The 25,054-nt window shown below is 37.6% G+C and overlaps 1 protein-coding gene across 3 annotated transcripts in view; it reads right to left on the bottom strand.

Annotated features, from left to right (window-relative positions):
* The window catches only part of RYR2 (ryanodine receptor 2), a 739,460-nt gene that overhangs the window by 145,039 nt on the left and 569,367 nt on the right, over positions 1-25,054 (bottom strand). For all 3 annotated transcript variants that reach the window (XM_032430318.1, XM_032430320.1, XM_032430321.1), the window contains 9 exons: positions 23,898-23,987; positions 23,095-23,232; positions 21,500-21,577; positions 19,704-19,779; positions 16,130-16,253; positions 15,538-15,653; positions 12,079-12,143; positions 9,574-9,695; positions 3,386-3,435 (listed from right to left, as the gene is read on the bottom strand). In XM_032430318.1, coding sequence (XP_032286209.1) covers positions 3,386-3,435; positions 9,574-9,695; positions 12,079-12,143; positions 15,538-15,653; positions 16,130-16,253; positions 19,704-19,779; positions 21,500-21,577; positions 23,095-23,232; positions 23,898-23,987 — 859 coding nt within the window. The remainder of the gene's footprint in view (positions 1-3,385; positions 3,436-9,573; positions 9,696-12,078; positions 12,144-15,537; positions 15,654-16,129; positions 16,254-19,703; positions 19,780-21,499; positions 21,578-23,094; positions 23,233-23,897; positions 23,988-25,054) is intronic.

The following is a 25,054-nucleotide window of genomic DNA, read 5'->3' as shown; positions in this document are numbered from 1 at the left end:
TTCTCAGCTTGCCTGGGTCTTATCCATGCCCTAACCAATTTTCTAAAATACTAGAGTGCACCAACTTACAATCACTGACAAGCATTCCAGAGTTCAAACAGAAAGCCTATATATATATTATGAAGACACTAATTTATTATTTTTTTCCATAAAGCACTTCAGTGGATACACCAGAACTACTGTTCTCTGGGGAAAAGGGCTTGTTTCCCTTTTTAAAAAACTTACCTTTTTCAAATATAAAATGAAATGGTTTAAACACCTCAAAAAGAATATATGAAGCATAAAAACATGACTGATCTCTTTAATTCTTAGTGTGCCTCAATGTATAGAACATATCTTAAAGTAGGTAAAAGACATACACAAAGAGAAGTCAAAATTGGGGGAATCTTCAATATATCAGGTAAGTTTCAACTACAGATAAGGTCTGGAGGTACAATGACAACCTGGTAGCCAGCTTGGAATAAATTTAGTCCATTACTCATCAAACCCTGATCTCACCACAAGTATTTTGTCTGTTGGTTTACATTAATGTTCCCCCTTGTGTCTCCAATCTCACCTTCCTGGTATGTTGAAGGCTAATGTGTATCTTTCTACATCTTTATCTTTGCTCATTGTTCATAAGACACAAAGCCCAAGTATTTCTTTGCTAACCTCCATTTCAAACTATCTTAATTTACCCTTAGCTTAAGTCATAGAAAGTTTTTTGAACTAAGTCAGTACAGGAAAAACATTTTGATCATCAGTTTATTCATTTATTCCATCAGAATATGGAAAATGGTATCATGTAAAAGAAGGGAGAAAGAAAAAAAATAAGAGATTAATAGGACTATAAAGGGCCACTGTATATATATATCATATATATCATTAGGTCTCTCTCTTTAGGGAAAGCCACAATAGCAGAACTGACACATCAAAAATAAATACCTGGCATACCACTTCCATTGAACTCTGGAAATGGGAAGATTATAGAGCCTTCATTGTACAGGTACTTTAAATAGCCAAGTCCCCTAGTCTGGTTCATTTGTAGTTTGATTTATCTAAATAAAAACTGTGCAAATAAGACTAGGAATCCCTTAGATTTGAAAGGTGGACAGTTAAAGTTTCCACAGCACTTGAGCATTCATTACCCTACATTAGATCAGCTATGTGTAACTGATCTCTAAGATCAGGAGTCATTCTAACCTGCTTTAAAAATGAAAAACAAAAACAAGAGTTCAGAGAAGTCAAGTCCCTTATCTAACTCATTCAGCTGGTCTAGTTGCAAATACAGCACTTAAATCTAGGTTTAAATCTAGGTTTTCCGATTCGAAGCCCACTATTTTCCCGGGACATCCTATTAGTGTCTAAAGTCAGGTTATAACTGTCAAGTGTAGAGATGACATGGATAAGACTTAAAATTCCAATAACTTGACCAGTCTGTATTAGAAAATGTTTGATTAATGAAGGCCTCTTGAAGTTTATATTACTTTACAGGCAAATGCCAAAGCAAATTTGAAACAATGAAAACAAGAGAGGCTAGAATAATATAAAGAAGACACACAATACACTTTTGAGGCAAAGACATATAGTAGCTCTCCAGTAAATTCCTGTTAAAAATAAAAGTAATAGTATTTAAAGGCTAAGGGGTTTAAGATACAGTGCCTAAATGGGATATCAGCATCACATAGGGATGGAATGTATGTTAAAGTGGAGGTATGACAAGTTTTATTGTGCATTTATCTTCAATTACTGGACCCTTAAAAAAAACAGGAGATTAAAGAATAGGCAAAATTAACCCACGGTAATGGAGGTCTACATATAATTTCTTTGCAGAAGATAATAAATTGGGAAATGGCACAAGGGAGGCTTCTGGGATGCTGGAAATGTTCTATGTCTTGATCCATATATATACGTAAAATTTCAACAAACTATATCATTAAGCTATCTTCAAGATTTGTGTACTTTGTTCTATATGTGGAATACCTCAAAAAAATTTTTAAAGAAAATTATAGTGAAATATAACATAGAAAACCAAGAATTTACAATATGCAAGAAGTTAGAAATAGCACACAAGAAAGTATTATTATGCTCATTAGTAAGAATGCAAACACTGCACTTGAGAAAAGGGGTCCCCGTCAGAATGATATATAATAAGACTAACGGAGGACACTTGAATCCACTGTTATTACGAGAAAGTTGAGGAGTGTATAATTCTGTCTTCACAATGTTCACAGAAATTTTTCTATGTTGAAGAGAAGTCAAACAAAGGTCAGTAAACTAGAAATTATCTTGAAGATCATCTGCACATTGATTTGGGATAACTGAAACATTAATGCAAAAACTCAGGCAATTTAAATGAAATAGAACCTTCAATTACTAAATTTAAGAGCACCAAATATTGGATCTAATAAAATTAGAAACCAAACAGAGGTTTAAGGAATTATATCCAGAAACTATCATTTCTCAAAAAATAGACTGTTTTAAAGGACTTAAAAGTAATGTGTGTGTGTGTGTGTGTGTGTGTGAGAGAGAAGATATATTCACACACATACCTATTCCTCCGATCATTCATTGTGGCTTTTAAAGAAATGACATAATCCTTAGCTTTTCCTGTAAATGGAATTGAACTTGCAACATCTGTATCAGTACACTCAATATTTTATGACCGATATTACCCCAACACTGTCTCATCACCTAGAGCGCACAGGGCTGAAGTTTGCTTTTGTGGTTTATAAAAGCAGAGACAGGAAATAAAAACACAAATTCTGCCAGTTTCTCTTGGGTCCTACAGCTCCACAGCAAGGAGGACCTGTGGAAAGTGTCCAAAAGCAGGTGCTCGGATGGGCGGACTTTAGTTACGTGAATACCCAGACACAAACAAAAATGGACTCGAAAAGTCCCTTTTGCCAAGTAAAGTCCTTGCCTCACTGTCTCTACTATGAAGCTCCAGTGTCTGGAATGCAGTCAACATGCAGATCTGTAGTCAAGAGCATTACAAAAAAAAAAAAAAAAAATTAAAATAAGTGCAGTTAAAATTTTTTGATTTATGACAGCTCATTCTGCAATCTATTGGAAATAGACAAATTCGAGGGCCCGGTTCTGCTTCACCCCTCTGAAATAAAATATGGCAGAAGCTGCCACTTGCATTCATTTTTCTCTTTCATAATAAAACCTTTTGATTTTCCCAAATGTGCTTTGGACCAGCATGAAAAAGTTAGTCTTCAATTTCACCACAGATAATGCTACTTACAAACGACCTCGAGGACCTTATCTTGGCCTATGACGACCATGCATGCAGCCATGCAAACATGCATTCATGCAACATAGCAGCACACAACACAGTGCAAAACTGGCAAAGAAAACCAAGTGATGGCCATGCTCATATTCGTTTCAAGGGTCTCCTTACCAAATAGTGAAATCCTATGCCTGACAAGAACTCCAAGTTTGCAGAATAGGCTGAAGACAAAAGAAAAACAAAAGAGAAAGGGGGAAAAACGGGGAGGGAAGGTAGAAAAGACAGGGAGAAATTAAAATAAAATTTAAAAAAAAGAAGAAAAAAAGAAAAATAAACAGCTGATATATGAGCAGGAAAAAGCAACATGATGTCACGCAGAAAGAATCAATTCTCTGAGCAGAATGTGGAGTAAAGGTATTAAAGAAAGAATCTCTGAGTGCATATCTTTAACAAACATGGTTAAAAAAGCACATATTATAAGTAAAGAAACCAAAAAAAACTTGAAAGCAAAGCTAATTAATATAAAAGCCATCTATATGAACTCCACAAGAATATAACTACTCAAATACCACAAGGAACACACTTAAATTTTATCTGCCCAAATGTAACCACTGGAATTCTAGAATATTTGTATTGTTGTCATGGACATTATTTAAAACCAGAAGTACGGCACATTGGGCATAAAAGGTTACTTGAAGTTTCAGTATGTTTATCATTTGAACTTTCCTTTTTTCCAACCGTGATCACACCCCTTACAAAGCATCCAGTGAATCTGAATACAGTGAAGGAGAGACAGAATTTGAACAACTGATAAACATTACAGATGGGATAACTTCAAGGGATCTCAATGCTAAGGCTTGAGTTGAGCTGGTTTCTTATCTCCTCTAGGTCTCTGTGTCGTCCCTGGGGATCAGTAGTGGGAGACTGCAAGGAAGGGTGGCCTGCATTCAGCATGATAGCGCTGGTATGCACTAACTCATACATCAGACCCCAGAACCCTGGGCAAGACTTGCTACTGACCTGGCTGGCCACAAGGCCACAGTCTAGTAAGCTCCTTAAAAGTATTTTGGGGAATACCCTTCACTCACTTCCCTGCTACACTCCCTTCTACCCACCCCTCAGGATTCAGCACGGGACAAGTCCACTCCAACAAGCCTTGGCTAATACCCAGGGCTCCTTCTCCCCTGCCAGTCCGAGCTGGAAGGGGAACTCTTTTGCAAATCTCTACCATGATACCTATCCTTCCGTATTCCAACTGATACTAGTGTCACATCTACCCACACTCTCCTGAGCTCTGGGGAGAGCACAGGATCTGCATAACCCGAGCTTACCAAACCTCTAGCCTTGACGATCCATTCATACAGTGCTACCCACACCCAGCTTGACTGTTCCAATGACGGAAACAGCTATATTCTGACTGTCCCATTCTGCCTTGCAAAGCTCTCCCATGAACAGCAGTGTGCAGATGTACACTTGTCAGAATATACACTATGCCATGGGAAAAAAAAAATGGAGTCGCGCTCATGGCAGGATGGGAGAAAGACAGGGAATCACATTGGTGATACTGACCTTCTTTACACGAAGTTTTGGCTACCATTTTTCATTTCAGTAACTATGCCAATAAGGTAAGAACGAAAATTAATTATATAGAGCATTGTATAGCTTTTCCAAGAGAACATTCATCGACAAATGTCTAAGTGAATTTGAGGTCTTGAGAAATCCCCTAGCAGTTCTAAAAGTTTTGGAAACAATGATCTGTTCAAGTAGATATTAGAATTTAAAATGAGACATCAGCCTCCTGAGCTGCATTATTATTCATCTTTGTGCTATACTGTAAGGAAAAAAAAGACAATAAACCTAAAGCAACTTTTTCCAGGTGCCCTCATCCACTGAGCCTTATGCATGCTAACTCAACAAAGGTCTGTCCCCATCTGAAGAGAGTGATGACTTCTTAGAATTGTACATATTTTGGATCTCTACATGTATACCAACCTATTTTAAGTGATCTCTTTTACTGCTTACTGAGACTCTCTAGGATCAGCATGAAACATTTGGAGATAATGTTGAATTTAGGACACTAGGATCATGTTTTAACCCAATTCATCCAGACCTAGGACATTTTGCTGTGATGGAAAACAGAACTGCTCTGTATCCCATTCTGTTGGATATTGAATGTCTGAGAGTTTGTCTGAGAAAAATGACTTATTGTAGCAACTGCTTCTTAACTTTAGTTGTTCCTAATCAGTGGCCAATGTGCTACCAGAGAGAAATAAAGATATGTAGAAAACCAAGTCCACCCAAAGGACAAATTATATTTTTTTCCTCTCCTGTGCCATCCACTTTCAGAGTGTAGTTTCTATACCGACTCTAAGGTTTCATTACTGTAAGCTTTGGCCTATAGTTTTCTCCAAAAATATTTTCCATAACGTTGTTATCCCCTTTCTGTATATCCCATCATTACTAACATTCTTAAGAATTTATAATGCATCTACACTTCCTTAGCTTCGATGCCTTGCTTTGTCATTTTGCTTTTCACTTCACTGCTCTACTGAAAAGCAATACCTGCCCGTCAGCAAATCTAATAACACCTTTTCAACCTCCATCCTGAAGAGCTCTCTGCGGTATGTGGCATCATCGACTATTTCAATCTGGGAAAATCGGAATTCTGTTTTACAGCAATGCATTTCCCCCTTTTCTCTAATTAATCATTCTCAGTGTTCTTCAAGAACCCACTTCTGAAAACCCTTCAGATGGAATAATTCGCCAAGTTTTGGTATTCAGACCTTTTTGCTTCTCTCTCCACTCCCCCTTCATCTGATTTCAGAACTTGGAGCATCACAGGGGTATAATCTCTGAATATGTCATTTCTTGCTTTGGTCTCTCCACCAATACCAAACACTCATTTCCAACCTTTGGCTGGACATCTCCAGCCAAATGACCTGCTACTACTTACTTATATACTTCAATGATTCCCTAACCAAATTTAACATCTTCTTCTCAAAACCAGTTCTTCTGCCATTTCTTTTTGCTGTCACCACCAATATTGTTCCAACCACTCAGCATTGAAACTCCAGCGCCATGTTGACCTCCTTCTTCCTACCTTCCATACGACTCATTGCCCTGTCCTGTGATTTTCTCTCATCCATGCTTCCCATATCCAGCCCACTCTGCATGTGTATCTTCTCTATATTCCCAGACCTTTATGTACGTTTTCATTACTCATCACAACTTATTAAGTGGTTAGCTCTACATGTAAGCAGGTACTGAGCTGCACTTTGAAGTGCACTGGAGTTAGGAACCGCATTGTTTTATGTGCTTGTTCATCCTCAAACCCAGGACAGCACCTTGCACATGGCAGGCATTCAGAAATACGTGCTGAATGAATCAGTGGGTAGAACCACCTATTTGAGGAAGCAGTTCTATCTCGACAGCCTGCACTGCTGTCATGGCCTCCTAGCAAGCTGACTCGTCTCCATCCTGCTTTTGCTGCCAGACTGCCCTATATCTCAGTGGCTTCCTAGGGCTAATGAATTAAGTAAAAAAGACTAAGTGTAAACATTAAAAAGAAAAAAGGAAGAAGATGCCTTATTCTGGCAGTTAATGTCAATTACAGTATTCCATAAGGAGTCTACATAACCCACATTGCCCCTAAATTACTATGTTCTACACTCTCTATGCTATTATCTACATGTAGAAAATAGTCCCCCTTCTGAATCTATGACCTACATGTTCTTTAAGATCAATTGTGAATTATCATGGCTTTCCCTTATCTCTAGCCTGCCCATACCCATCCAGTGTGGCCTCACTTTACTTGGAATCCCACAGCACTGCATGGCTTTCTTCTAGAATTATATTTCTACTCACATACCCAGCTATTGCCGGGTACACTCCCAGAGTGCAGAGGCCATACCTCACCCTTTTCCACACACATGATCATATAGTAAATGCTCAATACGTGATGTCTAGTGCGAGAAGTATCTAAACATCCAATGGAAACAACCTGTTCTTAAATGTGCAAGTTAACTTAGACCCACAGAACTATTGCTACACACAACTGTTAAATACAAATTAAAATGATCACTTCAGTGTTCAACCTGTGTATGAAGGCATGACTGCTTATCCATAGTAGCAGGGCCAGTATTTTTTGTTGCGTTTTATCCTTTTTTTTTTTTTTTTTTTACCTATTTTATTCACTGAAGTAATATTTAACTGAAGTGGTAAGAAATCACACATTTATAAATCTCAGTGATACCATTTTAACATATCAAACAAAAATTTTAGTCGGTTTTTGTTAGTTTGATGGTGATTCGGGTTGTTTTAAAACACATCTTTATGATTATAAAAGTTTTTTCACTTTAAAAACTTTAAAAATATACAAAAGTAGTAAGAAAAAATATCTACTATACTACCCCCAATGAAAACAATTATTAAAATCAAGTTTCTTCCCTACCAGTATTTTTCTACATATACAAATATAGGTTTTTAAAAAAATCTGGGTGCATACTATTTAAATATATATTTTACTTTTTAAATAATCATTGTCCTAGGTTATTACATATTTGCATGCATAATTTTAGTGACTGGACAGCATTTTGCATGTGCCATAATTTATTATTACCTTAATTCATTTTTTCATTCCAAAATTTTTCTGAGGTTAAATTCTATCTACGTTTGGTGCACAGGTGCTGTGATGAAATTAAGCTACTCCTATTAGTGTGTGTCTCAGTCCTGTATGTTGTTATTTTAGATGGATTTCTCTTTTGGAAATGGTAAAGGGAAAAGTAAAATTTGCCAACCTTCTTTCCAGGAGGTGAAGAAAAATTGAAGATGACATTATGGAAAACATTCTGGTGCAATGTTAATAAAAAGGGGGTACCTCAGGCCCCCAAACCACATTAACTGAGGCTGGCACAGAATAGCAATGCTCTTCTGATTTATTCTATGAGGGAGAGTCGGCAAAGGAAAATTAGTTACTTCTGAGGTCAGGGAACAGTTCTAAGAATGAAACGTAATCAAGATAAAACATGATACAGGAGAGGGGAAAGAACAGAGTTTGCATACTTGTATTTTTTCCTACATTCTCTGACTGCATTGTCTCTTAGTTTACGTAATTGAGTGACAGCTACATCAACAACAACTCTGGGAACAAAGCTGCTGTTATAAAAGGCGGGGGTGGGGTGGAGTGTGAGGAGACTTTGCAGTTAGGGCTGCAGGGTGTTTAAAGGTAACTTGATGCCCTGGCATTTTCTAGCTGCTGAGACACTCCCAGTCCCCTGGGGATGGTGAGCCTGTGAAATGCAGAGGGAAGGGCCTCTCTCTCCTGGGGAAAGAGGAAAGAAGACCACGCCAAAGGGAGAAGGGGAAGGGGATTCACATCTTGGAAAGTAGCCCCTCACTCCTCTTTTTCAGGTAACAAAGTTGGTGGAAACAAAGTATGCCACTGGATGGATTCTCTGTTTTCTTAACTATAATCGGTTTTACCAACTTCACAGGAAGATCATTATTTAAAGAAGTTTGGGGCCATTTTTAACCCTGTTGCAATCTTACATCACATGACATCACAGATCATTAAAGTCAAGTCCAAGGAAATCTTGTATTCTGCTTTGTGTAGGTTACTCACTTTTATATAAATTTTTTTTTTCCAAACACAATCTAAAAGCTTGGTGTCAATTCCAGTGCGATTTGGTAATACAGAAATAGATTTGCTGAGTAATCGAATCTCATGAGTACTAAATTTTGGCAGAATTCTGAAAAATCAGACTTGAAATACCCAGCAGAATCACAAATCAATCTACGAGGAATACTTAGGTTCAAACAGAAATGAGAAAGCGTGGCTAAGATGCCAGCTTGAGTAGTGTGAGGGGAAATCTTCAGAAAGTACATATTTGTAGGTCATTTTCTTCCACGATTGGTCATTATTTTCAAACGAACATCGGAAAAGATAATTTCTGTAAATGGGATTTTACACTCCAGAAAAATGCCTGTATTTTTCAAAATTTTGGCAAAAATAATAGATCCGGATAAATTTTAAAGGAAGTAATGTGAAAAGCACCATTTATCACAAATACTAATCCAGTGATGCCTCTACTTGTGGATTCTGTACTGGTTGCCTTATTCCTTCTATTCAGCATTTTATTTAGCAGCAAAATAGAAGAAAACTCAACATTTAGAACACATGTATTAACTTGCAGAGAGCATCCTCCTCACAGTGTTTGATTCCAAAGGGCCAGGGGTCGGGAAGCTGGGGGGGGAAGGGGAGGGCCACTCTGCATGCTCCCATTTCAAGGTCCCCAGCAGCTCTTTCTCCAATGCAAATACACTTCACTCCACAACAGTCTTTATTTTATGTAGCTGTTTACCTAGTCACCATTTCCTTCTCCTTGTTTGATGCATGTCCTCCAGAACAGAGAGGTCTGCTTGCTGCAGATAAGAAGTATAAACGATGGTTTTTGAAATACTGATCAATTAAAGGAAGAACAACCTGAAAGAAAGGAAAAGAGAACAGATCTACACAGTGGGCTGAGGCCCTGGAGCAGCCAGAGTTCTATCCACACCCAGTAGGTCCCCCAATATCCGTAGCCATGCTAGTCGGCAGGATTTTAGAGCACACCTCTCTTAAATCTCACCCTATCTCCGGTCCCCGTGTGTGCGTGCATATGCACGTGTGCATACGTGAGACAGAACGTGATTATGGGGAACACACCAAATTTTCAACAGTTTGGAATTACTTTCAATATCTTTTCAAAATGAAATATTCTTAGTATTTTCATCTAATGTAGTTCAGTGCCCCATCGGTTCAAAAATAATCAACAACTACCATTTATGGAGTCTCTACTAAGTGTGAGGATTGCAACTGACATACTGTCATTTCATTTTTCCTAGCAACTTCTCTGTATGGCAAGTGTCATCACCCCTGTTTTATAGGTATTCAACTGAGGTGCAGAAAGTGACTTACTCAAAGTCATGTTGCCCACTTACCTACCTCCACAGTGTTCTTACCTGGCCTCTCTCCAGGCCCACTCGCCATTCCTGGATTCTAATGCTGCTGGTCTTTGGCAAATTCCCCCTCCTCACCCTGTATGCTCACACCACAAGGCTTTGCATATGCCATTCCCTATGCCTGAAATGCTCTTCCCACACCCCATAATCCATTCACTCCACTCCTGCAGACCTCAGCCCAGTGACACTCCCTCAGATAATCCTTCACTGACCTCCTCAACTAGATAAAACCTCCATATTCTCTGTTCTTATAGCATCATTTGCAAAAAACAAAAACAAAACAAAAAACTTTGATTTTGAATTAGTCTCTCTCCATAAGAGTCTATAAGGTATATACAATAGACATTTCTGGGTTGTTCCCATTATTGCCCTCTCCTAGCCTCTATGACCACTCTTTGCTCTGTTTTGTTTACTACTGGATCACCAGCACGTAGGACTTTGTGGGACCTAGTAGATCAATACTGGTTAAAAAATAAATGAGAAAAGTAATAATAACTGGCATTACCGGTATTTAGACTCAAGTCTGTCTAACTACATTTTTTTCCTACTGTCGTGTATGTAGCATATTTATATAATAGCAAAATATAAATGTTTTGTAATCTTCCTAGAAAGTTGTGACATTGCTTGAACTTAGTGACTGGCACATAATAGCTACTCAATAAATATGTGAATGAATGAATCATAGAAGAAATTAAACCACATGAAGCATCTGCAAACAAAATCACTAGGGGTGCTGAGTACATAGTCAGGGCGAAACAAGAATGTATTTTAAATGTATGATTAGAGGCCATGAATACAGCATTTGTAATAATTGGCTATTAGGGGGATTACAATCCAGTAGAATAGAATAACCAGCAATATGTAGCTCAAGACAAACTTGAGATGGTTGATACAGATTTTGAGCACTATATTGAGTGATAAGAAAAGACAAGAGAAATCTCCCTTACAGAAAGGGCACAGGGCTGAAAACATATAACAGAAGCCAAATATTAATCAATTGAAATAACGTGCCATTTTGCAAATGATCTACAGTAACCACCAAATGCAAGTACTTTGAAAGTAAACTGACAGAAAACATCAAGTCTTCCAGTTAACTGCAGCATACCATAAACAGGAAAACTTCCCAAGGGCATTCTGTGTCCATGAGAGTAATCCCCGGGATGTAGTCTAACAGCTGACAGAGACTAGGCACATAGTATATGCTGTGTAAGTGAATGAACCCAATGTGGAGAACCTGCAACACTCTGTCTCCTTCCCTTATTAGCTGAAAGAAAGCCATGAATGTGCCAGGCAAAAAGCAGATTATTGATAAATTCTTATTAAATGGAATGAATAATAGAAATGGATATAGTTGATATATAAACAGTTTATCCTCTCTGATCCTCAGCTTTCTCACCTGTAAAATGAGGAGGACAGAGGTCCCACAATAAAGATTATACAGTAAAGCTTCTTATAATGTAAAACTTTTAAATTTTATAATTTTAAATGAAAAATGCTTTTCCTCTTTATAAAAGAAATGCTCATAATTTTTTAAATCATAACCACCGTCGCATATTAAGAAGTAGATATTTTTCTTCTATGTCATTTGATAAAAGCCCCAAGAAGGGGAGCTTTGAATTAGGCTCCATATAGATGGAAGTGATTTGAGGATTATGGCAGGAAGAACAGGGAGTTAAAGTATGACCAAGTATCCTGGCAACAAATTTATCCCACATGATTCAAGCAGTTATTTCGGTGCCAGAGAATATTTACTTGCAGAATTCACATTTGTAGACCAGTACGCCCTGGAAAGAGGCAAAGACCTATAAAGTATATTTGGTAAACACACATACTGAAGCAAAACCAAAATGGGCTGTATACTGTACTTTAGCGAAGAACTTGATTTCCTGTTCGTAAGGGAAATGCTCTCCTTTGCTTCTGCTGCCACCATCTGTAGACAGGAAGAGTTGTTCAGGAACATGTCTGACTTCAAGCATTACAAGATATTCACCCACATTACAAGATATTCACCCAAAATGCAACAATTAGAACACACTGCTCTATGTGTTATCCCAGTAAACTGAACACAGAAAGGCATCCAAAATATCAAGGCTAACTTCATTCAGCAGGATAATAATTTTTAAAAAGGATTTAAAAAAATACCCAAATCAAAATCAAAAATTTATTGAGGATAGCCCATACATGGGGTTAAGAGCACACACACATGGTGTAGCTTTATGATCTTCTTGACATGTAGGGGACAAATGGAATAGAATCAAGTAAAAATCCCACATCTTCTTTCAGTAAGAAAGAAGCTCACTGGAGTCAGCACAGCCAGTATAAACTAAGGAAACAAAATTGGTGACATTTTAACCCTGGCCTCTAAAAAATATAGTTACTTCTTGCTATGACTGAGAGTTACAATATTACTATACCAACTAAAAAGCTGCAGGAAGCCAGCCTGGGATGGGAGGGAGGATCACCACCATAATATTAGATTGGAAAATTAGCATGCTGCTCAGGAATAAGGAAGTTCACTTATGTCACAAGATAATTTCCATAAGCAAAGCAAAGACACCCAAGTTTTCCCCAGGGTTTAGAAAATGATTTTGAGGTTAAGAACTGATTGACCTCATGCATTTAGCTTGGAAGTGGCCTTCTGCACCTCCTTCATGCATACAGAAGCGGCTTCCCGCATATAGAAGAGGTAACAACAACTATAATAACCAAGATGATATGCAGAACACACTAGAGAGCAAAAAAATTCAGAATTGGATATAAAGTTTTGGTAAAATTTATAAGCAGAGCTTCCCTATTTTATTAAGAATCAAACTGACTTTTGCTTGAAAAAGTTCTTTTGTAAATAGAAATAAAAGCAATTTGAGATATATTTCATTAAATCTGAGACATGAGTTTGGGATAATTTTTAGGAAATTTAGGTTATATTTTGTAATATCAAATACCAAACAATGCTCTTCCCGTGAATAAGTAAAAGAAAATTATGCCTTTTTTATACTCACAGATTTCATTTTTTGTATTGCTTTTATATCCAATCTCTCTCAAGAATATTACATAAAATGGCTGAATCCATTTAAGGGACTTTCTCATATAAACTATGTCAAGACAGAGTTTTGTATATAGCTAAATATGCTAACATTTCAAGGAATTAAATAGGAAATATCTTTCCTTTTTACACCATTATACATTTTAACGAAAATGCTTATGTGCAAAATCCTGATGGAGAGAATATGATCTAGATGTAATACAAAAATCAGAAAAAGGCATATGCGTATTCTTACTATGGCCATTAGCCTCAGATGTGTTGCAAAGGTAGTAAATTTAAAGATAAAAGAAGGCATGATAGAAGTTTCCCTTGCAGGGACAATGAAAAATGAAAATCAAAATAAATGTAAACAATCCCAACTCTGCTCCTCTAACAGAGTTCTTGGTCACAGCCATCTGAAAAAGGAACATGTGAAAAAAAACTTAATTTCTTGGGCTCTACACTGACGTAGCCTCACTTTCTCCCCAGCATTGGGTTTAGAAGACCCTCTACCCTGTGGAAAGAAAGAAATACGCTAAGCAGGTGAATTCGCAGCCAGGTTCTCACCACTCCCTCTGCACAAACACTGGTTTATTCAGAAACTTGAATACAATGTGGATAAAACCCAAACACATTTGTCCATCAAATTTCTGTTTCTGTTATCCATGCAGGGTTAAAAAAAAAAAAAAGTGTTTTTCTCAATACTCTGATTTTGCTTTCCTTCTCTTGACATAAAAAAGACCAAATTTGAGTTGCTACTCATATCAGATACTTTTAAATATGCTTGAGAAATTTCAGTATTTAGCTATATGCACAAAGGCTTCAAAAATTCACCATGGCCTCATTTTTTTTAATCAAATTTCATTAATTGAGACTAATTTGCTACTTTTCAGGGTAACTCATAAATCATATTTTAAAAAAAAATCATTGTATGAGCTACAGAGAGATTACGTATTATAAATTAGTTTGCACAGTTGGCTTTTGTGAAAAAGATAGTTAAGAAGAAAGCCAAAGTACAGCACTTGGCTACAGATAAAGAGCAGGTTGAGAGAGAAGGAGGCTCTTTAAGAGAACAATACTGAACTGGAAAATCTTTCATCACATTTAGGATACAGGAGACCAGGAACAAGAAAATACCAAAGCTCGAATTTCTATGAACTTTAATCTGACATGCCAAAAACTAAGTCCTAAATCCTAAGAAAACAGTAGCAAAAAGAGCCCTTGGTCAGGATGGGTTTGTGGAGGATATATTTATTGCTAAGGGATCTAGGACTATGGGTCCTGAGAACGAGGATTAAAAAACAAAAATTAGGAAAAAAAAAAAGCATGAAAAAGAAAATAAAAAGATAATTACCAGAACACACTTGTTTTTCCAAAAGGGCCATCTTAATCCTTACTCCTTCTATCTTAATACCAACCAGGGGCTGGAAAGTGATCTGACATGAAGCTCAGTACTTAAGAACTCACATTTTAATAGTGCTGAGGACAATCATGAAATAAGATATGAGAAGAGGCTGTCTTGAAAATCTGTTCTGAATCTAAGATTTAAAATAAGGAATTCTTGAGGCACCTGGGTGGCTCAGTCAGTTAAGCATCTGCCTTTGACTCAGGTCATGATCCCAGAGTCCTGGGGTTGAGTCCCACATCGGGCTCCCTGCTCAGCTGGGAGTCTGCTTCTCCCTCTCCCTCTGCCCCTCTTCCTGCTCATGTTCCCTCTCTCTCTCTCAAATAAATAAATAAAATCTTTAAAAAGATAAAAAAATAAAACAAGGAATTCTCTTCATACTTCCGTAGCATGGGGTCGCATGGGGAGGAGGTCTTCCGTTTTACTTTAACAGGATAACAAAGTGTTCCTCATCGCAGATACTCTAGTATAAATGTGTATCCCTACAAAGGCTAAACTCAAGGCCTTCACATTGCCTAGAAAGTTTGGGGATCCACAGTTCAGTTTTTATCAAGAGCAGGGCCATTAATTTCATAAGGAAAGATTTAACTGTATCTTAAATTCTGATGTCCATATGTGTCTTTCAAAAATAAAAAAATCAATGACAATAAACATTATAAGGAGAAAAGAATGGTATGTTTGATTTTTTTTTAAGGTTTCTAAATTTACCCATCCCTAAGAATGCGTTTGCCTACTGACTGTTAGATTCTATTTAGTAATAGGATGGGTAGACGGTGTTTATACCGCCAGGGAACAGACCAAAAACAGCCTGGCAGTCTGTGCTGTTCTAGACCCTGATGTTGTCAACATGAAGAATTACAAACACTGGACTGTTAGTAATAGGACGATGGTACCTACCAAACTCCAGGATATACTGATGGGCTTCATCCACATAGCGAATGAGTTGCTGAAGGAAGCTATAGGCAAATCGTTTCTCAATGGATGGTGTGTCCAATTCCAGGTCCTTGAATCCCCTAGAGCAGCAAAAATGAAATTTGGAAATCAGTTCCTACAAAGAGTTTTGGAAGGTACAATTTTGCTTAAAAAGTATATATGGTATATATAAAAATGGAAGATGATCTAATATCCTTGGAGCTAAAGGCAAAAGTGAGATTTAATTTATAAGGAATATTTCATATCTGATATAAAACTCTAGAGAGTAACTGTATTATTATGCAAAAAAAGTCACCTTTAGAGAAACACAGGGTCATTTTCACCAAAAATTTGTGCCTAAAAGATGGATGAGATTTAACCTAAGGAGTGAAAGGAACCAACCAGGTGACAAACAGCCAAGGGCGTTAATGTTTCTGATGTGTGTATTTTGAAGATACTAAATAGTAGGTCTAAGGTTTAAATGGATCACTGAATCATTTTCAGCATTAAATCTGACAGGGATATTTAAACGTACAGTCTTCATAACAAGAACGTGTAATGGTAGGTGTGCTTTTACCTGGATACAGCATAGCCATTGATCTGCAAGAATTTGAGGATGTCCTGTGCTTTTTCCCTATCCTTGGCTTTCTCTTTGGCTGTCAGCGTATCATAGGGTACCAGCAGGGGATGGTTTCCACCTCCTGAGAGCATGCCGAGACAAGAATACAGCACTGCAATTAGAAAATAATCCGAAATGTGATAGAGTGGCATGTGTAACAGGACCACATTACAGAACTTCTAGTATCTTTCTATTATACACGGAGTATATACAAGTCATATAAGGCTCTTGACTCTCCAGTGCCTTTAATGTTCTAATTAATTTAGGAAACCCATTCAAAGAAAGACTGTGCATATGCCTTCTAAGAGGCAATTAAAATACGGACACGCAGGTATTTGTGATATCAAGTTCTGATGACATCTGCAAGCACATGAGAAGGGAGGAGAAGCCGCATTCCCTCTCCATCCAAACGAATTCTGGATGTGGAGTGTGTAAATACACCCCAAAACATGCACAGCTTGAGCCAGTGAAATTATAAGGCACGTTTCAAAGGATAGGCCTCATTTTCCACCCCCGAGAGAGAGAAGGAAAAAAATGTCTTAAATATGGAATTTTTAGTATGCTTCCCAGATCAAACAGTACTTTAGAGTCACATATTCCACACAAAACCTATACTTAGGCTGCTAAGTTAAAAGCAAATCTCTCTTAAATATCTAATAAGAGTAGCATACATACTTGACTGATTAAAAATTTTGGCAAGCATCTAGGTTTCCAGTTTACCTATTTTAGCGAAAAATACAAAAGAGCATCCTTTTAGATTTAGAAAATACTGAACTTTTTAAAAAACGAATACTGAAAAATGTCTTTATAAAATTACAGATTTTGTAAAAATTTCTGTAAAATTTATAAAAGTTTCAGAACATGCACTGGTAATTCCAGATGTAAAGATCTGATGAGCGGTGTGCCCCAGATGTAAAGTTTATAAAACACGTACGGGAATATATTTTCAACAGGATGCTGAAATTCCTGGAAACCAAGCTGCTAATGGGAATTCCAGAAAAAATACTTAAAGATAAATATTTGATTTGAATTGTGGGGACAACGTAGAGCCTATTAGATCAGTGTCCAGTATGATGTTGCCGGGAGCCACTAAAACAATCACAATAATGAACTTGCCCGACGCGTGAAATAAGCAATCAAAAAGGCAAAGGAGAAAATGCCACATTTTCCTGGAGTTTGCTTGGACTGAGAGTTCCATCTAGAGAAATGCAATCGCGCACTGAGCTTTCTCACCATTAGGTGACACTATACTGTCATAAATGCAAAGGACAGCCTGCCGCTACCAAGCCAACGAACACTAAACACATGAAGGATCCATCAGTTATTTTATAGTCTGGTATTAATAGTATCGAGTATAACGCAATTGTTAGAAGACAATAGAAACCAGCATTCTGTGAACAGCAAGAAGGATATAGAATATATTATTAAGCACACTGAGAACAGATTTGACTTCTACCATAATCAAAGATGTAACAGGATGTTTTATGAAAAAAAAATTTGTAAATCAAACATCTAATTTAATCATCCTGCAATCATCTCCTATTTTGAACTCCACTATTGCATTTAGTCCTTTATTCCTAGAAAATTATATTAATTTGGCAACCACAGTGATTTGGGAGTCAGATGCCAATACCAGATAATCAAGGAGGGAGAGAAAAAGAGGGTGGGAGAGAAAATAAAAAGCCCAGGATGGGGTGGAAACTAAAGCGTGCAGCTCCTGAACGGATTCTTTTAGATGTCTAGGTGTGTGATTGTGAATTGTAAATGATTGTAAATGTAAATGACTTTGTAAATGACTTTCTGTTTCTAGCTGTCTCCTCGTTCCTGACTTCCTGTACTTCTCTCCTGCTGTTCCTTCCTCCATCCCTCCCTCCCTCCCTTTCACACACACACACACACACACACACACACACACCACAGGCACCAAGACACAGGGACCATGACTGGCACCTGAGGACACAGGTTGGTGTCAAAGTCCCCAGGGGAGAGAACAAATTTGAGAAAAGACACAAGTCGTTTTTTTCCTAAAGCTGTCCACAGCCTCTAGTCTATTTATCTTCTTTCTAAGACTCATCTCTCTGACTTTTGTTAGTCTCAACAACCAAAAGTCAAGATCCAGTGCTGTATATTCCAACACCTTTCCTCCTGGTCTGCTGTTTTGGTCCTCAACCACTCACTTTCTCCTCCAAAAGGGGAAAGTTATGTGGAGTAAGAAGAATGATTAAAAGTTTTGAGGACCAATATCACCACCTCACCGTTTGGCCTGACACACCCATGCTTGTCTCCCAACCACGCAGTCTGAATCTGGACCAATTCAAGCTGCCCACAGAGGTCTGGGCATCTCACTTACAGGCAGGATGCCTTCAAGAAAACACTGGCTGTGGGACACCTAATGGCTGGCTCAGAAATTGACCAAGCCATAGTGACTGAAACCCTTGGAAAAAAAGAGAACAGATTTTTTTCATGTCATCGGCTCACGTGAAAAATAGGGATTTTGTTTACTAGTCACGTGGACGATGCTCCTTCAAGAATTCCACTAAGCAAAACTCTATGCCACTATGACTCAGCTAGCCATCCATCCATCCATCCATCCATCCATTTATCAAATGTTCATGGAATGATTCTAGAAAAACAGGCCTAGCCCTGAGTCAAATTTTGCAATAGGCAATTGTGGTGTAAGAAATCCTCTCTGTTCATTTCCATGACCGATTCTAATTTGTGCTACTCTGTTTCCTAGTGTTTGGTACGTGGTACCATCCTGCAATATCACAGCTATACTTTTCACCCTGAAATACCCCAGACCTTCAAAACTATCTCCCATATATTTTTACCTATGCCAACAAATAAGAAATAGAGCTTCTTGGTGCCTAGAACTACACAGTAAATATTACAAAAGTAACAGAAGTTATGGTCCTGACCTTAAGACAGTTATATTCTCGGGGGCGGGGGGGGGGGGGAAGAAGTCCATACAGGAAGTAATCAGAGGTGTGCACGTGCATGCACACACACACAAACATGTTTATAGACCAATACTGAATAAATAACAATGAAAGAGATCATCAGTGTAGGAGGCACTAAACTGAAGAAATGATTTATGCAAATATTTAGTCATTTTAGTATTTAAGAAAAACAGCAGAAAAGAAAAGCAAAAGCATGTAAGAGACAAGAACATGACTGGACTGACCGGAAGTGGGAAGGGATGATGTGAGAAAAATATTTAAGTTAGTGATAGAAGTCAGTGAGCAAGGTCTAAGTAATTCACAGAATACCTTGAATGTTAGGACGAGAAACCAATATCTACAAGCTAAAATGTGCAAGAGAGAGCCATCAGAATTCTGAGACATGAAGAAATGTACACTTGCAGTCAGGTAATTATGGAATTTCCACCTGAAACTGTTACGGGCGTATTTGAACTGTTCTAAGAAAACAAATGTATAATAAGTTCTCATTCTAAAAAGACTGTTTTATCCATTTCAGAGATTCACAGAGTCGCACTGATTGTTTTTTAATCAGGATTTTTAGAAAATATTACCTTTGGATTCCAGTTCCAGTTTCTTTTTCTTTGCCCATATATTATGGTAGTTTTCAGCCATCATTTCTGCCATAGCCTTAAATGAACGAAATATTTAGCAAATAAGTTATAATTTAAGGAGTAGAAATAGAGGACTTTGCTTGCCAATATGTAATATCATAACATACTTTAAATTAATAAATCATAGCGTGTCAGTGCTAAAATACCTCTGAAAGATAACTGAACACAACTCTTAGTTGGAATCTAAATCCCAGATAATTCTACCAGCCTGTGAAACCGTGCAGTAGTAAATAGCAGAAGTGATTTGATGCGAATGATTCTTGTTATTTGTAATGTTCAAGGACACAGGTTTTATTAATTCAATAATGAAACTTCAAATTAGCCATGAACTTTAACAAAAAAATCTATTTCTTTACAAGTTCTTATTGTAATCTCCAAAGCTGTAAAAGACAATCTAAACTTTATTAAACAATGAAAGCAAAGAACCTAGAGGGACAGTCTAGATTCCATGTCTGTCCCAAACCTGGGGAGAGACCAGACACCTCAGACAAACCACATTAACCTTTCTGTGGATTTTTGCTTTTTTTTTTTTTTTTTTTAATTTATTTATTTGAGAGAGAGAGAGAGAGAGAATGTGTGTGTGCAGGGGGAGGGGCAGAGGGAAAGAATCTCAAGCAGACTCCCACTTGAGTGGGGAGACCAACACAGGGCTCGATCTCACAACCATGAGACCCGAGCTAAATTCAAAAGTCAGACACTTAACAGACTGAGGCACCCAGGTGCCCTTCCGTGGCCTTTTGCTTTTTGATAAGATTGCCTCTCAGATTCTCTTTTTCCCTCTTGATTTTCAAGTTAACTCTCATTTTAAGATATCCATCCATATGGGAGCATCGGGCAAGCCAAACAATGTAAGATAATTAACATGACCTACAACATAGGGTTTGTCTTTACGTATTTATTTCTCTTGGAATAATACTAACAATACCAATATTGTTGTTTGATCATTATTATCAACCTGTCAACTTCTGATCCAAGACAACACATTTTCTTTTACTCAAATCAGCCATTTCAAAGTATGTTCCTTAGGGACAAAGGAGAACGGATACAACTATGGATGGAACAGGCAGAACGCCACCATTTTAAAATGACTTAAAATACACATTCTTTAATGAGTAACTGAGGTTACTGGATAAATGACTTAAAATACACATTCTTGAATGAGTAACTGGATAAATGACTTAAAATACACATTCTTTAATGAGTAACTGAGGTTACCCTTAAGCAGAGCATTACTAATTCCTTATTTACTCTCTTCTCACACACAACTACTTCATTATAGTAGGATTTTTTTAATAGACATTATCTTTAAGGAAAATAAATTATCTAGAGGAAACATCCTAGAAAATATCAACTTTATATCAACTTTAAAAGCAATTAAGAAGTTAAGGTCCATAATCTATAAATTCGATAGACCCTTTATATGATCACCACATTCAAATAATCCATGAGGAAAAATACGGGAAGGAAAGTGTTAAAGCATGCTTTTTAAAAAATGAACTTTGCAGGATACTTTTTAAAAAACTATTTTATTTATTTATTTGATAGAGAGCGCACAAGCGGGCAGAACAGCAGATGGAGAGGGAGAGAGAGAAGCTGACTCCCCGCTGAGCAGGGAGCCCGATGCGGGGCTCGATCCCAGGACCCCGGGATCATGACCTGAGCCGAAGGCAGATGCTTCACCAACTGAGCCACCCAGGCGCCCCTGCAGGGTACTTTTAAAAGTCAATAATACTTACGTGCAGGTCTCTGGACAGTGTGACATTGCTCATGTCAATGGCTCGGGGGCTATAACCATGTGCAGCATCTACAGAAACCTAAACGATTTAGGTGAAAAAAATGGAGTCTAATTAAAAAACCCAGTGGAGACTTAAGACAAACGTCAGAAACATGGGACAAATAAACTTCCACATGTAATGTTTCATCAGATGAAACCGGCAAGTATCTGTACAAACTTAGTTCACAAACATATCTAGCAAATTAAATCCTGTTTGGGTGTCTGATCATTTCCATTGATGACTGAATAATACATCCCAACATCACAGGGACTGCCAATCCCAAAAGCTAATGATCAGAATTCAACAAATTGTGCAATGAATCCAAGATTCTGAAACATTACTTTCGTCAAAGGATCCCCGTATTCTTCAGTTTCTTACAGATTTGAATTGGCTGCAATAAAATTTACTCTTCCTCATGCAAACAGTAATTAATCCAAGAGGGCAATATCTACAAATGTCTCAATGGGCCAAATGTTAAGACAAAATACAACCAACTCTTTAATTTTAAAAGTAGTCAGTAGTCAACGATTAACAAAGTTATCCCCAAAAACAAGGAAACTTAATTTCTGAATTTTGGTAATTTCTGAATTTTGGCATTTTTAAAAAATGAAACATATCTTTTCATCAACTCTAAGACTTCTCATACTGTCCTGTGTTCTTTTTTTTTTTTTTTTAAGATTTATTTATTTGAGACATGGGTTGGGGGAAGGGCAGAGGGAGAGGGAGAAGCAGATTCCCCGCTGAGCAGGGAGCCCGATGCAGGACTCGATCCCAGGACCCTGGGGTCATGACCTGAGCAGAAGGCAGACACTTAACCAACTGAGCCACCCAGGCACCCTACCCCCATTTCCCCCCATCTCAAGGTCTTTAACTTTGATCATACTGGCAAAGCCCAAGTAAAACAATATTTTCATAGATTCCAGCAACTGGGGATCATCTTTGGGAGCCATATTCTGCCTAACACAACATCTATAATCAAATTATTGTTCTGTCCTTGTCATCTCCGAGGGCTGCTGTGCTCCCCACCTTACCTAACATAACCACCCACCTGGCAGGCCGGCCCAGATCCATGGCTATCACCTCTGATTACTCCTCCTCATCCACAATCCTCTATCAGACAGTCACAAAATTCTGTCTTTTCTACTTCAAAAATATCTCCAGGATATATCCACTTCCCTCCATTTCCATTATCTTTGCTCTAATTCAGATATTTACTACTTCTGTTTTGTTTCACGGGATGTCTACAGTATCTCCCAAGGAATCGGCCTTTCTGTCTTCAATCTCCCCCGTCTCTAATTCATTCCCCATTCTGTTGTCAGAACTGTATTTCCAAAATGTTTGTTATTCTCCAAATTTTTCTGCTATACAGGAAAAATCTGTGGACATAGGTTGAGCTGTCCTCGTCTTAGTATTCCCTGTAGCACCAAGCCATACTTCATCAACTCCACGATGATAAATGATTCCTAATTTCACAGATACTATGGCAAATGTAGGTCTTAAAACTGATAAAAACCAGGATTAGACATGAGCAGTGGATTCACCAGTGTGGTTCTTACCTGACTTGTCTGAGAAATTCGACGAGTGCGGTTATAGAGCGCCATGCTGTCTCCCTCCCGTGTTCTCTCAATCCTCCAACCCCACGCCAGCATGGTTTTTAAAGACTCTTTGATTGGCCAGCGATAAATTTCTTTTTCCTAGCGACAAAAAGAAAGAGGAAAAAAAGGGCGTGGGTATGATGCATCTGAATGAAAATAAAAAATCTGAAATAGACTGCCTCTACTTATGAAGAAAAAAAGATTGACATTGTTTATTTAAAAATGAAAAAGCAAAGTAAAATTTCTGAAAAGCAGAGTGTGAGCTGAGATTTAGTTTGACTAAGACTGCTAAGAGGGATCTCAGCATGGAGGTTAATTTCCTTTAGTTTCCCCACTTCTGATACTTTAGATAGAAACTAAAAAGGAGAAACAGTGCCAGATTATATGATACACATGTGAAGGCTTTTCCACCATCTGAATAAACAGACAAGAATAACTCTTCCTCCATAAGCACCAGGCTACAAAGTTCTTTTCACCTCATTTGTCAAGATACTGATTGTTCCTCCTAATAAGTAAAATACATGAAAACTTATAAATAACAATCATTGTAAATATTACTTCATTATCTCTCATCAAGAAACTCTTAAGCATGATAAGAATATTTTCTAAAGTCCTTAAAAATATTGGGGAGGAATAAAAATAAAAAAGGGACAGAAAAATATTAAGGAGAGAATAACCTCCTAATTTACATAATTTACATAAATTACATAATAAAAAATTCAAAATAAATTAAACTACGTATCCAAAAAAAAAAAAACCCTCACCTTTTCAGATAATAGTTTATATGGCTTCATTAATGGTTGAACTTTAGATGAGTCTGAATATATTTCTCCATAAATCCATCCATTTGCCAACTTAAAAAAAATCATCAAAATTATTTATATGGATTAGTTTTTGAGAGTGTAGGTGTGCATGTGTTTAAGTGTATTTGGTAAAATAAATCTAAAATAAACCAAGACATTAAGGTTTGAATTCCACCCAGCATAAGTCAATATAAAGATTTCCATCCTAACCAGTATTATTTTTGAGTAATCACTGAGAGCAATTCTTCTCATACAAAGATAAAACACACCCAGTTTTCCTTAAACAGACCCAGGTCTGTGATTCTGTCATAGCACTTCCCCCAGGAGCAGACTACGGGGTGCATGGCCCCCATCATATTGATTCTGCCACATCTTGGGACTCTCCACCTGAGATGCTCTTTTTTCTTTTTTAATGTTTTTTTGAAATGCTCATTTTAAACAGGAAAACTGGATTATTCTGCTTTATATGGAAGCTTCTCTGAATAATGCTACCTGTTTTGTCTGCTCCAGTATTCAGTGATCTCTCAACACGTTTGTTCCACGTTATTTTGCCCACATACCTATCTGTATCCATCACCGTTTCCCTATCTCCTCTCATATCTGCCTATGGAATCTGAGTAACTGGACTGGAATTGCTCAGGACAGCCTACCCGGACATTTCCTCTCCATCACCACCACCAGCTCAGTGCCCAACAGAGTCTTTACATAAAACAGAACTTAAAACAGAACTTAACTCATACTGACTCACCTCGTAAGTAAACGAGTGAACAAAGTGAAGGAGCCACATATTTATCAAACCAAAAAGAGGGTTTCTTAGGAGAAGGAGACGGATTGGTTAAGGCAAGAACTGAAATTGAATAGAAAGTCTAGCAGGATGATACGGAGCTGCTGTACAAATACAAACACCTCAGAACCTGTGATGTTTGACCATCACTCCTCCAACAGCGCATGCTTATCTTAGATTCCTGTGTCCTCAGCTCAGTTTCTCTGACAAACCTTCACAGTCATCATCTCTCAAATTTAACCAGGCTCAACATAGTGCCACTACTCAGCCACAAGCTTTCTTTTAGAGAATTTCATGGTAGGTAGGACATGTGTTACTTATCTCATTTGCTTAC

Source organism: Phoca vitulina, unplaced genomic scaffold, assembly GCF_004348235.1.
Source record: "Phoca vitulina isolate PV1807 unplaced genomic scaffold, GSC_HSeal_1.0 scaffold43, whole genome shotgun sequence".
Classification (NCBI taxonomy): Eukaryota; Metazoa; Chordata; class Mammalia; order Carnivora; family Phocidae; genus Phoca; species Phoca vitulina.
This window is presented reverse-complemented; position numbering and strand designations above follow the sequence as displayed.